General features: G+C 42.6%; 1 protein-coding gene across 1 annotated transcript in view; it reads right to left on the reverse strand.

The window, feature by feature from the left end:
• Window positions 1–12,883, reverse strand: part of ift140 (intraflagellar transport 140 homolog (Chlamydomonas)) — a 72,451-nt gene extending 59,568 nt beyond the window's left edge. The window contains exons 1-12 of the mRNA XM_024386866.2: window positions 12,726–12,883; window positions 12,020–12,185; window positions 11,517–11,738; window positions 7,985–8,106; window positions 6,838–6,980; window positions 4,404–4,579; window positions 2,994–3,085; window positions 2,545–2,651; window positions 2,082–2,221; window positions 1,580–1,783; window positions 497–569; window positions 119–210 (exon numbers count right to left, since the gene is read on the reverse strand). Of these exons, the coding sequence (XP_024242634.1) occupies window positions 119–210; window positions 497–569; window positions 1,580–1,783; window positions 2,082–2,221; window positions 2,545–2,651; window positions 2,994–3,085; window positions 4,404–4,579; window positions 6,838–6,980; window positions 7,985–8,106; window positions 11,517–11,738; window positions 12,020–12,166 (1,518 nt within the window). The 5' untranslated portion in view covers window positions 12,167–12,185; window positions 12,726–12,883. The remainder of the gene's footprint in view (window positions 1–118; window positions 211–496; window positions 570–1,579; window positions 1,784–2,081; window positions 2,222–2,544; window positions 2,652–2,993; window positions 3,086–4,403; window positions 4,580–6,837; window positions 6,981–7,984; window positions 8,107–11,516; window positions 11,739–12,019; window positions 12,186–12,725) is intronic.
• Between the last annotated feature and the right edge of the window lie 2,931 nt (window positions 12,884–15,814).

Genomic DNA, 15,814 nt, shown 5'->3' on the forward strand with positions numbered 1-15,814 from the left:
CATACTGTGTGTGTGTGTGTGTGTGTGTGTGTGTGTGTATCCGTGCGTGCATGCGTCTGTACGTATCTGCGCGTGCGTGACTGTGGCTAGGCAGAGGGTTCCAGGTAAGGGGACTGACCTGTGGTGTGCGGACCTGGACTCTATTGGGCTCCACAGTGTAGATATTCTCATCATGCACAGCTAAGACCTGGGACTCACACAGGAAAGAGCCTGGGGACGAGCAGGACGGGAGAGGAGGGGAAATGGGAGGATTCACACAGGGCTTAACAACACTAAGCGCCTGTCTTAACGCAGTGCTTACGACCGTGTTATAAGTGCTTACGACCGTGTTATAAGTGCTTATGACCGTGTTATAAGTGCTTATGACCGTGTTATAAGTGCTTATGACCGTGTTATAAGTGCTTATGACCGTGTTATAAGTGCTTATGACCGTGTTATGCAGTGCCATGCTGGTGTTATGCAATGTTATCACTATGTAGCTGTGCAGCCACTTTACCTGTGTTGCGTAGAGTTGCCCCCGAGGGTTCGTACACAGTGACCTGCTTCCCGTTCCACACTGTGACTGTGTCCTGAACACACACCACGTAAACATCAGATGCCTAATATCTCAGTCAAAAAGACCACTCAACACACCTCACATACTCCTTAGATAAACACACCTGCTTGTGTGAGCCAGGCACAGTAAAAAAGTTTCACATTGAGCAGAAAACAAATTATTCGATAGCCTCCCAAGTCAAGCTAGACCAGGGGTTCCCAAACATTTTGGGCCCGTGACCCCATTTTGATTTTAAAAATATCTATTAGTCTATTAGTAATAGTCTATTACAAATCAGTCTGGCAGTACTTTTGACATTATTTCAATGTGAAGGAAGAATGGTTTGAAGTGACTGAAACATATCAGAAAGGTATTGGGAAGTTCAGAAGATCATCAGGCAATAATTGTGTATGCTCTTCTGTGTAGAAAAGAACATCTTCATTCCCACCCAGTCTGATTTAATGCCTGGTCTTGTCCACTCTAATAAGTCCTGCGTGGCTTGTGGGCATTGTAGAGGGAAACAGAAGACACATACATATTCCTGAGTCTTTTCTTTCAGTGACGGGGTCATAAAAGATAGAGCCACATTTGTAGGAAGAAACGGCTCTGTTTACATCAGAAACGGCTCTGTTCACATCAGAAACGGCTCTGTTTACATCAGAAACGGCTCTGTTTACATCAGAAATGGCTCTGTTTACATCAGAAACGGCTCTGTTTACATCAGAAACGGCTATGTTTACATCAGAAACGGCTATGTTTATTACAACCGCACCTAGAGGCTATTCTATGAACCAAGTGCTATATTATCATTTTTATACAATCATCTCGCGACCCCATTTTCAAATCAGGCGACCCCATGTGGGGTACCGACCCCTGGTTTGGGAAACGCTGAGCTATACATACACAGTTGGTGAGCAGGGCACATCTTTGGCTGGTTACCTTGGTAGCGGGACACATTTTTGTCTGGTTACCTTGGTGACGGCTCACGGGACACATTTTGGGGCTGGTTAACTTGGTAACGGGACAAATGTTTGGACTGGTTACCTTGGTGACGCAGACACCCTTGATGTGCATGTCAGAACGCAGGGTGAGGTGGGAGTTGGTGTTGAACATTGTGAGGCTGAGCTGAGATGGGGTTAGCTGTACCGCTGCCACCTGCTGGCCGAAGTGGGCAGACATGACGTGCTCACAGAGGATCAGAACTGTGGTCACACTGTTGGCAGCCAGCAGGTTCAGGTTGGAGCCCCACTGGAAACAAACAAGACAATTGCAATCAGAGAACACATGAATGTAAAACTGTAATAACATAGTCACTGACTTATGTAACCGCACTCTATGAGTCCGGTGATCGTACTGTAGCCACAATCAGTGAAATTCAATATTTTAGACCAGGTGTCGGCAAACGAAAAAGCACATTGGAAACTAATCTTGATTGGATCTGTCTAAACAAGGTGATGGAGAGGTGATGGACGAAGTCATCGCAAAGTGTCAATACAGTATAATGTAGTACTGTAGTATAATGTGGTACTGTAGTAAAGTAGTGTACCTGAAGCTGGGTGACATTGCCCTCGATCTCCGTGGGTGTCTGTAGTTTCCACTGGGCCTTGGTGTCTGTCCTGGTGTTGGGCTGGCTCACCATCCTCCACAGAGCTATACGCCCCCTGTTGGTGCCTGCAGCTAGGATCTCTGGAAAGACGCAGGGGAGTGAGGGCGACATCATGGAACAATACAAATATGCCCAATTCTATGCCTAGATATGATTAAACAAAGAATTGCCTATTCGAGAGGTAAATGCATAGCATATAATCTTGCCGACTCCTATGGTGGCCATTGTCATAAACAGTGTGCAGTAGAGACAATGGACATAGGAGTTGCTGGCAAACTAACACAAACAGATCTGAGACTAGGCTAATGGATGTATACTGTGTAATTGTAATCCATTTAACATAAGTCTACTATAGCTCACCATTAGCCCAAATTTTCAGAACACCAGTAATGTTCATTCCTACCTTTGGCTGTGCAGTAGGAGACACAGTTCAACACCTCTCCTTTCTCAAAGCCAAGGCTCTCATCCAGAGAAAGCACATAGTTGTCATCCCTCTCCAAGTCCCAGAGCCTACAACATAATGTATGTTAGCTACACAGTCAGAGTGTGTGTGTGTTTGGTTTTCCTATCCTTGTGGGGACCAGAAGTCCCCACAAGGATAGTAAAACAAGGAACATTTGGACAAGTGGGGACATTTCGCTGGCCCCCACAAGGGAAATTGTTATTTTAGACTTATGGGTTAGGTTTAGGAGTTAAGGTTTAGGAGTTAAGGTTAGAGGTTAAGGAAAATAGTATTTTGAATGGGAATCAATTGTTTGGTCCCCACAAGGATAGTATTTTTTTCACATGCGCCGAATACAATCTTACCATAAAATGCTTACATGTGTTGGTGTGTGTGTTTGTGTGTCTGACCTGATGACTTGTTCCCCTGTAGCTGTGATGAGGAGGCCTGTCTCTGTTGAAACGATGTCTGCGCTTTGGCCACTTTTTCCACTCAGCTTCACCTGTGACAACAGAACACATAAACACAGTCGCATACACACAAACTTCAATTGAAGTAATGGCACCAGAGGGGATGGCTGCCGTTTCACAGGCTCCTAGCCAACTGTGCTATTTTGTTAGATTTTTCACAATGTTTGCTACTCATTTTGTACTAAATGTTCCTGCTACCATCTCTTAAGACCAAAAAGAGCTTCTGGACATCAGAACAGAGATCACTCACATGGACAAAGATTTTTGGACAAAGAACTGGACAAAGATTTTTTATTTAATGAGTCCGACGCGAAGGATATCCTGCTTTGTCGAGACAAGGCCCAAATCCCCGTCATCCGAGTGAAGAAAAGACGGCGAAAAAGGGGGAGGAGGGCGGGGTGCCTTGTAAGAATTAGCCGACGAGCAGGTAAACCACCACTACCCTTCATATTATTGGCAAACGTGCAATCATTGGAAAACAAATTGGACGATCTATGATTAAGATTATCCTACCAACGGGACAACTGTAATATGTTATGTTTCACCGAGATGTGGCTAAACGATGACACGGATAATATAGAGCTGGCTGGCTTCTCCGTGCATCGGCAGGACAGAGCAGCTACGTCTGGTTAGACGAGGGGCGGGGGGTGTGTGTATTTGTCAACAACTGCTGGTGTGCGATGTCTAATATTAAAGAAGTCTTGAGGTATTGCTCGCCTGAGGTAGAATACCTCATGATAAGCTGTATACCACACTATCTACTAAGAGAGCTCTCATCATATTATTCTTAGCCGCCTATTTACCACCACAAACCGATGCTAAGACCGCACTCAATGAGCTGTATAAGGCCATAAGCAAACAAGAAAATGCTCATCCAAAAGTGGCACTCCTAGTGGCCAGGGACTTTAACGCAGGCAAGCTTAAATCCGTTTGACCACATTTATTTTCAGCATGTCACATGTGCAACCAGAGAAGAAAAGAACTCTAGTCCACCTTCACTCCACACACAGAGATGCATACAAAGCTCTCCAAGAAAAAACTAAAGCAGGAAGTACCAGTGACATGTTCAATACGGAAGTGGTCAGATGAGGCGGATGCTACGCTACAGGACTGTTTTGCTAGTACAGACTGGAACATGTTCTGGGGTTCATCCAATGGCATTGGGGCGGCAGGTAGCCTAGTCGTTAGAGCGTTGGGCCAGTAACCGACAGGTTGCTAGATCATATCCCCAAGCTGACAAGGAAAAAAATCTGTCATTCTGTTCCTAGGCTGTCATTGTAAATAAGAATGTGTTCTCAACTGACTTGCCTAGTGAAATAAAAAATGTGAAAAATACAATTTGATATGTACCTTCATGAGCTCCTGGGCTCCCCCCTCAGGTCCCAGAGTGTACTGTGACAGCAAAAGGGTTTCCGTGACAACGGCCAGGACTTCTCTCCTCTTCAGATAGAAGAGCTTCTGGATGGAGCCGTCCACACTGAGCACTGGGCTGCTCCTGCCATGCTCATCCACACAGTGCACCTTGCCTAGGCACAGAGTCAATACACACACTTAGGCTAACACAGTGACAGTGCTGCTTCAAATTTACTTTATTACACTGGGCACAGGGATGCAAAACGCTGATGGCCCAAAAAGGTGACACTTTGTTTTTTGCACTAAAACATGCAACAAAAAAATCCCTGTTAGGAGGAAATGTAAATTTGAACTAATTAAACAACAAAGAATATGATCTACATGAGATCAGTCTCTGTGTGTGAAATAAAAAGTGGTTCATGTGAACCTAACTCACAGCTTAAAAATGTGAAGAAAGCAATCCAATGTTATTTGTTGCCTAGAATTTACTGCAAATGACACAAGTCTTGAGAGAAAACAATACACTAATTTGACCGCCTTTATAACAGAACGCTTGTGACCACACACACATCTAAATATTGCACTTGGGAAAAAAACATCTTAAGCAGAAATAGAATGAAACAGAGAGGCATTCTATTTTTGCTCTATTTTGTGGCCACTGTAGTAGGCATGTAGCACAAGGCTACATGTGTGCAGAAATAACGTTCACTGAGTAAAAAATGTAATAGTCCCCCCTCACTCACAAGTGTTACTGTCAAGTTCAACACAAGAAAAGCAACATCTTTGGGCTACACTGCACATTATTACATTGTACACTTTCCGCCTGTGGACATCTGTTCTACAATGTTCCAGCAGAGCATGATATCTTTTGTTGGCATAATTGATCTCTTTAAGGCAGAGTACACCTCGCATACCCCTTTTTATCCACTGTATTGAAAAAGAGAGAACGTGTGTGGTGTTCCTTTCACCTCTAGTGGCACCCAGCTTAAGCCAGGCCCAGCTCCAGCTACACTTGTTTAACAAGCAATGACTCATTTTTACCTAATTCTCTCATTCTGAAAATTAACCACATACTGTAGAGGGAAAACATTAGTTCACAGATAGTAGTTAGATCGTTAGCTAGTTAACATTTCACACAGATTGCCATGGTCCAGTAAGCAACTAACGCCTTATAACTTGAGGAAGAGCCAGGAGTCGTATAACGTTAACGTAAACTCACGTAAACTCGTACATCGACTTGGTCCGTACAATTGCCCTTATTTTAGTGCCCGAAAAACGCAATACTTCCAGATCAACTGTAATGTCAATACCATTGTAAAGCACAATTTCTCCCCTTTCCAACAAAATCAATTACATGACCTAAACACTGCCCATTTCTGCATAATTCAAGCAGGCAATAAGCCCCGTCGGGTCTTTTTTGAAATGGCTATAAAGCCATTACCATGTCGATCAACGCTTGAATAGAAACCTAGTTCACACACCCCAATTTTGATGTCAACACAGTCGCTACAATCCCATTAGTTTTCTTTGTAGCCTCATTTGAATGTTGCGGTTGAGCACATTTGTACGAAATGGGGTGAGCTTACGTTACCAGTTAATACTATAGCGAATTGTTTAAGTGACTAACGTTAGCTCATCTGATGTTGTAACGTTAGCTAACTAACGTATGTTAGCTGTCTGACTTTATTAGCCAGCTAATTTTCACACCATAAACTCAATTATTTGATCAGTTAAGTTGGCTAATGTTGCTCAACATTTCTCTGGCTAGCTAAAGTTTTGTTACTAAAGCACCTTATACCACCCACCACTGCGACCTGTATGCTCTAGTCGGCTGGCCCTCACTACATATTCGTCGCCAGACCCACTGGCTCCAGGTCATCTACAAGTCCATGCTAGGTAAAGCTCCGCCTTATCTCAGTTCACTGGTCACGATGGCAACACCCACCCGTAGCACGCGCTCCAGCAGGTGTATCTCACTGATCATCCCTAAAGCCAACACCTCATTTGGCCGCCTTTCGTTCCAGTTCTCTGCTGTGACTGGAACGAATTGCAAAAATCGCTGAAGTTGGAGACTTATCTCCCTCACCAACTTCAAACATCTGCTATCTGAGCAGCTAACCGATCGCTGCAGCTGTACATAGTCTATCGGTAAATAGCCCACCCAATTTTACCTACCTCATCCCCATACTGTTTATATTTATTTACTTTTCTCCTCTTTTGCACACCAATATCTCTACCTATCTATTTTGGATTCAAAACAGCGAATTTCGCCGAAATGTGACTACTTTGCATCCCTGTGGGCAGTGCACAAAAGCTAAACACACTCCAACTGTTGAGTGCCTGTTTTGGAGGAATTCCTCTACAGGACCTGAGGCGAGAGGTCTCTCACACACTCACACGCAAAGAAACACAGAGTTTGAGAGCGTCTAACCGTCTGCCGTGCCGACGTAGAACACCAGACCCTCCTGAGGACCCATCTTGAGCGGCGGTCCATTCCCAGCCTTCCTCCAGTTGAACATGTCCAGGGCACTCTCGTCCCCGCCCACTGCCGCCCGCGCCAGCATCGCCACATCCCTTGGGACCAACCACAAACACAGTTAGCATCATACACTTGGACAGGATCTTAGTGGAATGGTTTCCAAACTATGCATTGTGACACTAGCCTGAATCCCAGATCTGTTTGTGCAGTCTTGCCAACTACTATGGCCATTGTTATGCCAAACAATGATGTGACAATGGCCATAGGAGTTGGCAAAATAGCACTGCTAAGGTCTTTCAAATGTTAATCATTCTGACCCAGTGAATAAGCAAAACCATTTTTCTAGATAGGGCCCAGTCTTGAGCAACACCCAAGAGAAACAACTGCAATGCACCAGTGGGTTTGGGTCCCGACCAACAATTTGGAAGACAGTGCCTGTCTTAACGTACACTTGGCATTTATATGCTTAATAGCAGGGCGAGACAGTGTCAGTACCATTGATTGACAATCCAAGATAATTTCGCAACTGCGATAACATGGATACAATTAGTTGTCTTACCTAAACATAATATTGATTAGTTGCATAAAACCACATGGGCTCTAAAATATTTATCCACATACAGTATATCAGGGTTCCCCAATAGGCGGCTCTCGGTCCAAATGCTGAATTTATTTGGCCACCCAAGTTTTTTGAGCAATAAAATAAAAACTTGATATATAATTTTTGTTATTGGACATAAAAGACTGTTAAATCACCAGGAACTCAGATCAAAGTCATTTTAATTTAGGGAAATCTGTTCCCAACTATTCCTACGCATAAATATAGAGGCATATGTGATTGTATCCCAATGTAATCAAGGTTTGTTTTTTGTCAAATCCTATTTCTGTTTGGGCTTCTTGAGGCCAATTTGCAGTGTACAAATTATTTATAACTATGTTCCTGTCTCCTGTCCATCCCCTCAAGAAAGAAATCTACCCGCAGATTAATGTAATTGGGGGCCATTGCTGTATATCATGCATCTCTTTGTCAAGAGCATATGCAGAACAATAGCCTGCTCTGAGAACCTTTTGGGGTACTTATACGGTTCTAGTAACTCACTCTCCCGGGGGTGCTGGTCTGAAGATACAGTAGGTTAAGGGCTTGGTGTAGTCGTGCTTCACTATGTGACTTCCCTGTAGTCTTCCTCGGGCGTCCACCTTCCATAACGCGAGAACTCCCATCTACACAGATCAACGACAGCACATTCGAACACACATGCCAAATGGGCGATTCCAGTGTTATGGATATTACATTTGCAAGAAAAATCACAACTTTAATGTCTCACAGAACAGACAAACAAAATATAAATGAAACTTTTGATGTGTGTCCCCCCCTTGGGGTGTATACCCCTAAAAATGGACTTGTATATATTGACATGTTGTAAAAATGAAGCAAATAAGAAGCCTTATGGATGTTAGTTTTTTGAGGAAACTGGAATTCTTAGCAAAGGTCTTAAGTCAAAACATGGCTGAACACCCCAAAAAAATTTTTGGGGGAAAATACTAATTTCCTTTATTACTTTAGAGGAAAAATAACTTTTATGGATGTTATAGGGGGGAAAGAAAATTCAACTATTCAACTGAAATGTGTCTTCCACATTTAACCCAACCCCTCTGAATCAGAGAGGTGCAGGGGTCTGCCTTAATCGACATCGACGTCTTCGGGCCCGGGGAATAGTGGGTTAACTGCCTTGCTCAGGGGCAGAACGACAGATTTTTACCTTGTCAGCTTGGGGATTCGATCCAGCAACCTTTCGGTTACTGGCCCAACGCTCTAACCACTAGGATACCTTCCGCCCCCCTCCGTTATGATGTTAGTCTGAAATAGACATTAAAATCTTAAAGATATCTTGAGAAAGATCTATCACAATACATTTGTTGTCACTTGGATGGTTTTTTAAATGTCAGAAGAAGACATAGTGTCTTATCATTGCATAACTACAGGTAGCCTGAAGAGAATAATATACAAGACCAGGCACCACACCCTAATAAGTTATTTTTATATATTTATATATCAAAATTAACCTTTACCATTTCAATTTAGACCAGATTTGTCTGTATTAAAATGTTCCTGAAATATTGTAACAAAACATGCAAATGAGACAACACACAGTTGAAGTCAGAAGTTTACATACACTTAGGTCGGAGTCATTAAAACTCGTTTTTCAAGCACTCCACAAATTTCTTGTAAACAAACTATAGTTTTGGCAAGTTGGTTAGGACATCTACGGTGTGCATGACAAATATTTTTCCAACAATTGTTTACAGACAGATTATTTCACTTATTATTCACTGTATCACAATTCCAGTGGGTCAGAAGTTTACACTAAGTTGACTGTGCCTTTAAACAGCTTGGAAAATTCCAGAAAATGATGTCATGGCTTTAGAAGCTTCTGATAGGCTAATTGACACCATTTGAGTCAATTGGAAGTGTACCTGTGGATGTATTTCGAGGCCTACCTTCAAACTCTGTGCTTGACATCATGGGAAAATCAAAATAAATCAGCCAAGACCTCAGAAAAAAATTGTAGACCTACACAAGTCTGGTTCATCCTTGGGAGCAATTTCCAAACGCCTGAAGGTACTACGTTCATTTGTACAAACAATAGCACACAAGTATAAAACAGCATGGGACCACGCAGCCGTCATACCGCTCAGGAAGGAGACACGTTCTGTCTCCTAGAGACGAACGTACTTTGGTGCCAAAAGTGCAAATCAATCCCAGAACAACAGCAAAGGACCTTGTGAAGATGCTGGAGGAAACAGGTACAAAAGTATCTATATCCACAGTAAAACGAGTCCTATAGCGACATAACATGAAAGGCCGCTTAGTAAGGAAGAAGCCACTGCTCAAAACCCACCAGTAAAAAAAACAGACTACGGTTTGCAACTGCACATGGGGATGAAGATGATATTTTTTGGAGAAATGTCCTCTGGTCTGATGAAACAAAAATAGAACTCTTTGGCTATAATAACCATTGTTATGTTCAGAGGAAAAAGGAGGGGGCTTGTAAGCTGAAGAACACCATCCCAACCGTGAAGCACGGGGTGGCAGCATCATGTTGTGGGGGTGCTTTGCTGCAGGAGGGACTGGTGCACTTCACAAAATAGATGGCATCATGAGGTAGGAAAATGATGTGGATATATTGAAGCAGCATCTCAAGAGATCAGTCAGGAAGTTAAAGCTTGATCGCAAATGGGTCTTCCAAATGGACAATGACCCCAAGCATACTTTCAAAGTTGTGGCAAAATGGCTTAACGACAACAAAGTCAAGGTATTAGAGTGGCCCTCACAAAGCCCTGACCTCAATCCTATAGAAAATGTGTGGGCAGAACTGAAAAAGAGTGTGGGAGCAAGGAGGCCTACAAACTTGACTCAGTTACATGAGCTCTGTCAGGAGGAATGGACCAAAATTCACACAACTTATTGTGGGAAGCTTGTGGAAGGCTACCCGAAACATTTGACCCAAGTTAAACAATTTCAAGGCAATGCTATCAAATACTAATTGAGTGTATGTAAACTTCTGACCCACTGGGAATGTGATGAAAGAAATATGAGCTGAAATAAATCACTCTCTACTATTATTCTGACATTTCACATTCTTCAAATAAAGTGGTGATCCTAACTGACCTAAGACAGGGAATCTTTACTAGGATTAAATGTCAGGAATTGTGACAAACTGAGTTTAAATGTATTTTATTTGGCTAAGGTGTATGTAAACTTCAGACTTCAAATGTACATGTGCCTATACTACAAATAGATGAGCCTTCATTTAAAAATGACACTCCAGGACTACTCACAGATTGTTGATAAACACTCTTCTCATCTTTCTATCTTTAAAAAAAAAACAGTACTACCATGTATGAGAAATGCATTTCAGCATATATTTTCCAAGAGAATCGTAGCTAGAACACAAAAATGCAACAATTGCTTCAGGGAAAGTCTGAAGAATAAATGCCAGAACAAGCACAAGCTTCTGAAGCTAAGATAAATACATCAATATCCATCACATCCACAACCGTTATGGATGTTACGGATATCATACCACTGAAAAAGGATACTGACAATGAGAAGAGAGAAACCAATTATAGACCATATAAAACCTTGATGAAAGTTAGCATTACAGAGACTGTTAAGATGATCCAAAGTAAACATCGTTATGGATGTTACATTGCATGTCTCAGTCACCCTCCTATCTTTACAAGACTGTAGAACACGCAAAGGAATCTCAAGACATTTCAATTTGGTCTGTATTGCTTCATTAACATCTCATCTGTGCAACTATAATAGCTGTTGGTGGAAAAACACACTCTGTGAGCTTTGTAAGAGCCACGAAACTTGTAAAATTAAGCCTGCACTTCAACGTATAGACTTTAAGGATAATTATGAATGTGGTTTTATTTGGAAATGACTAACTTTATTTGTGCATGCTCAGGTTGACTTTTACATGGAATAGCCCAAAGACGGAGGACTATGAAAATATCTTCACTACTTTTGATATTCTAGCATGTATTTCAAATGCTTAGTAGTCTGTGTGTGTGTGGTTTGTTTTTTTGTGTGTGTCTACTTGTCTGTGTTCACACGCACTCACCTGATCCCCGGTGATCAGGCGGCTGCCGGAGCTGCTCCACTCCAGCAGGGTGATGCAGGCAGTATGTGTGGCGGGCAGCGGCGTCTGCTCTCCAGAGGGGTGTGTGAGCAGCAGCACCTCGCCTGTCTCCCAGCCCAGAGCCAGCAGAGGCTTGGTGGGGTGCCAACACAGCACCGTGGGCTGGAAGGGACGGTCCACATGGCAGCTCCCTACGTGCTCCCCCTACATGTTGACAGGAGAGTAGTTCAGTCAATCCATTAGTAGCAGTTTCATACTTGTCTACATCTTCTCCACTCTTCAAGTGTTTACTGGGGTTAAACAGTCTTCAAAAGGCAAAGTGCAGTGGGTTTATAATTCCCCTCAGCAATTGATAAACATGAAGCTATAGACTGATGTCTGATGTGGCAATGCAGTCAGTCTATAGCATAATTTGGTCAGTTGCAGATTGAGGACAGGATGGGTGCAACTCTGACTAACTGCCGTGTGTGGTGAGGGGGGTTCACCTGTTGGAGGTAAAGGTCGATGTTGCCCCCGGTGGTGGGGCTGTTGGAGGCCACTGCTAGTACAGGCTGAGTGGGATGCCATGCCACCTGAGAGGGGCCCCCGCTTGACTCAGGGGCCTCGATACGGTGATCAAAGTACACCGCCATGTCCCCAGTGCTCCCTTATCTGTAGAAAGGAAGAAAAGGAGGAAGAGGAACATTAGGAGGAGGAATGGAGGATGATGAGGAGAGGGGTCCCAAGAAAACTTACATTGTAAAATATGATGTATGTGTTGCATCAAGTGACTTGATCAGATAAACAAGCAACAGATTAGCCACTGCTGCTGTCAAGTAAGTTAGCTAGCTACCGTTTGCTAGCTAGAAACTGCTGGAATGATCACTCTGACATTTGGGCAGCTGGCGTTAGCTACCTGATAATTAAAACGGACATGTCCGTACAACTGGGTCCCCTAGTTATTTGTGACTTATGTGGATATTGGACAAAGTTATAACAAAATACAAGCTAGCTTACTTGGTATCTTCGCTATGCTAACTAAACATTGGCTACCAGCAAGCTAGCATTAGCTAGTTACTGTTAGCTAACTTTAATCCATTGGGGCCTTTTGCAAAAAATAGCATACCATGGTTAGCTCCCGTTAGCATTAAAACGGCTTGCTACAATTTACGAGGGATTTAGAGTTCCAAATGCTGAGAATAGAGAAGTTACCTGAAAAGCTTTCTTCTAGCTATGTGCAGTCCAAAAAAATGGTCAATAGTCGTAACAACATAAATGGCAACTGTCCACTGTTGTGGTTTTGCTCTGCTGCTGTGTGAGGGATAAAAGCGTCCTTTCTAGTTACCCCGACAACCTCATCGGAAAGGGTGGGCAAGGATGAGTTTTTCTTCTTCTTCTTTGATATTGGATTGGCAGATCGTATCCAAACTTTAAGGAGCATTTACCGCCACCTACTGTACTGGAGTATGAGGCCAGTCACGGCCTACCTACATTAAATTATCTTCAATAGTCATGTTCCTTTCAGAAAGTGAAATAGAGCCATAGACACCAATTTCCTCCTGTTTTTCCTCCCACTACACCACCCAAACCCAAACCCTGTCCAGCCTTTCTAACCCTTTCCCAAATCACTCCCCATCTACGCCATACAGTTCAAGGAGGAGTTACGGAAATTAGAGAGAGTAAATCGCAGTTATCGAACCGTTACATTTTTACAGGTTTGCTTACAGCTCTGTGGAATAGGGTCCAGCTGCCTACTGGACCCTATTCCAACTAACCTACTGAACAAGCTACTTCCTGTGCTTGGCAATCCTATGTTGAACATAATAAATGGCTCCCTATCCTCCGGATGTATACCAAACTCACTAAAATTTGTAGTAATAAATCCTGAAAAAGCCCCCCCAAAAAACAAAAAACAATCAGCTTATATCAAATTACCCATTCCTCTCAAAATGTTTTGAGAAATCTGTTGCGTAGCAACTCACTGGCTTCCTAAAAATGAAAAATGTATAAGAAACACTCCAGTCTGGTTTTAGACCCCATCATAGTTTAGTTTTAGTTTTATTTATCTAACCTTTATCTAACTTTAGTGGCTATAAGCTTTGTCCAAATAGTACTGAGACTGCACTCATGAATGTGGTAAATGACCTTTTAATGGAGTCAAACCAAGGCCGCTTTTGACACCATCGATAACCACATTCTTTTGGAGAGATTAGAAACCCTAGTCGGACTACACGGACAAGTTCTTGCCTGGTTTAGATCTTATCTGTCAGAAAGATGTCAGTTTGTCTCTGTTGATGGTTTGTCCTCTGACAAATCAATTGTACGTTTCGGTGTTGGTCCGTTTTAGGACAAATATTTTGTTCACTATATATTTTACCTCTTGGTGAATGTCAACTTTCACTGCCTATGCGGAGGACACACAGCTGTTCATTTCGATGAAACATGGTGAAACCCCAAAATTGCCTAACCTGGAAGCCTGTGTCCCAGGCATAAGGAAGTGGATGGCAGCAAACGTTATACTTTTAAACTTTGACAAAACAGAAATGCTAGTTCTAGGTCGCAAGAAACAAAGAGATCTGCTGTTTGATCTGACAATTCATCTTGATGGTTGTAGTCGTCTCAAATAAAACTGTGAAGGAACTCGGACTTACTCTGGACACTGATGTCTTTTGACAAACATATCAATAATATTTCAAGGGCAGCTTTTTCTTCGTAACATTGCAAAAATCTGAAAATGTTTATCCAAAAATGATGCAGAAAAACTCATCCATAGTTTTGTCACTTCTAGATTAGACTATTGCAGTGTTCTACTCTCCGGCTACCCGGATAAATCATCTTGACTAGAACCAAAACATTTGAAAATTTGATACTCCAGTGTTAGCCTCTCTACACTGGTTTCATTGGCTAGGGCTGATTTCAAGGTTAACCTACAAAGCATTTCATGGACTCTCCAATTTTGCTCTACTGTACATACCTACACGTACCCTACGACCACAAGACTCAGGCCTCCTTATTGTTCCTAGAATTTCTAAATGAACAGCTGGAGGCAGGGCCTTCTCCTATAGAGCTCCATTTTTATGGAATGGTCTGCCTACCCATGTGAGAGACGTAGACTCGGTCTCAACCTTTTAAGTCTTTACTGAAGACTCATCTCTTCAGTAGGTCCTATGATTGAGTGTAGTTTGACCCAGGGGTGCGAAGTTAAACGGCAAGGCACTGGAGTGATGGCCCGCCCCAGGAGTATGCTCCCTCTAATTCTCCCATCTCTCTCTCTTGAAGGACCTGAGCCCTAGGATCATACTTAATGACTACCTAGCCTGATGACTCCTGGTTGTCCCCAGTCCACCTGGTCGTGCTGCTGATTCAGTTTCTGCTGTTTTGCTTGTGGCAATGGAACACTGACCTGTTCACCAGATGTGCTACCTTGTCCCGGACCTGCTGTTATCGACTCTCTCTACAGCACTTGCTGTCTCGACCTCTGAATGCTTGGCTATGAAAACCCAACTAACATTTACTCCTGAGGTGCTGACCTGTTGCACTGTGATTATTATTATTTGATTATTATTATTATTATTTGATTATTATTTGACCCTGCTGGTCATCTATAAACAGTTGAACATCTTGAAGTACGTTCTGGCCTTAATGGCCATGTACTCTTATAATATCCATCCGGCACAACCAGAAGAGGACTGGCCACCCCTTAGAGCTGGGTTCCTCTCTAGGTTTCTTTCTAGGTTCCTGCCTTTCTAGGGACTTTTTCCTAGCCACCGTGCTTCTACATCTGCATTGCTTGCTGATTGGGGTTTTAGTCTGGGTTTCTGTATAAGCACTTTAAAATATAAAAAGGGCTTGTAAATTTGTAAATAAAACGAACTTGAATACAAAAATAGCACTCTCCTTCAAGATACAGATTCTCAGAACCTGTGCAGATATGGAGACATAAAGTGCATTCAGAAAGCATTCAGATCCCTTAACTTTTCCACATTTTGTTACGTTACAACTTTATTCTAAAATGTATAAAATCTTTTTTTCCCCTCATCTATCTACACACAACACACTATAATGAATTAGCAAAAAACATTTTTTAGGAATGTTTGCAAATGTATAAAATGTAAAAACTGAAATAACATATTTACATAAGTTTTCAGACCCTTTAATCACTACTTTGTTGAAGCACCTTTGGCAGCAATTACAGCCTTGAGTCTTCATTGGGTATGAAGCTACAAGCTTGACACACCCATATTTGGGGAGCTTCTCCCATTCTTCTCTGCAGATCCTATCAAGCCCTGTCAGGTTGGATG

The sequence above is a fragment of the Oncorhynchus tshawytscha genome, linkage group LG24, assembly GCF_018296145.1.
Source record: "Oncorhynchus tshawytscha isolate Ot180627B linkage group LG24, Otsh_v2.0, whole genome shotgun sequence".
NCBI lineage: Eukaryota > Metazoa > Chordata > Actinopteri > Salmoniformes > Salmonidae > Oncorhynchus > Oncorhynchus tshawytscha.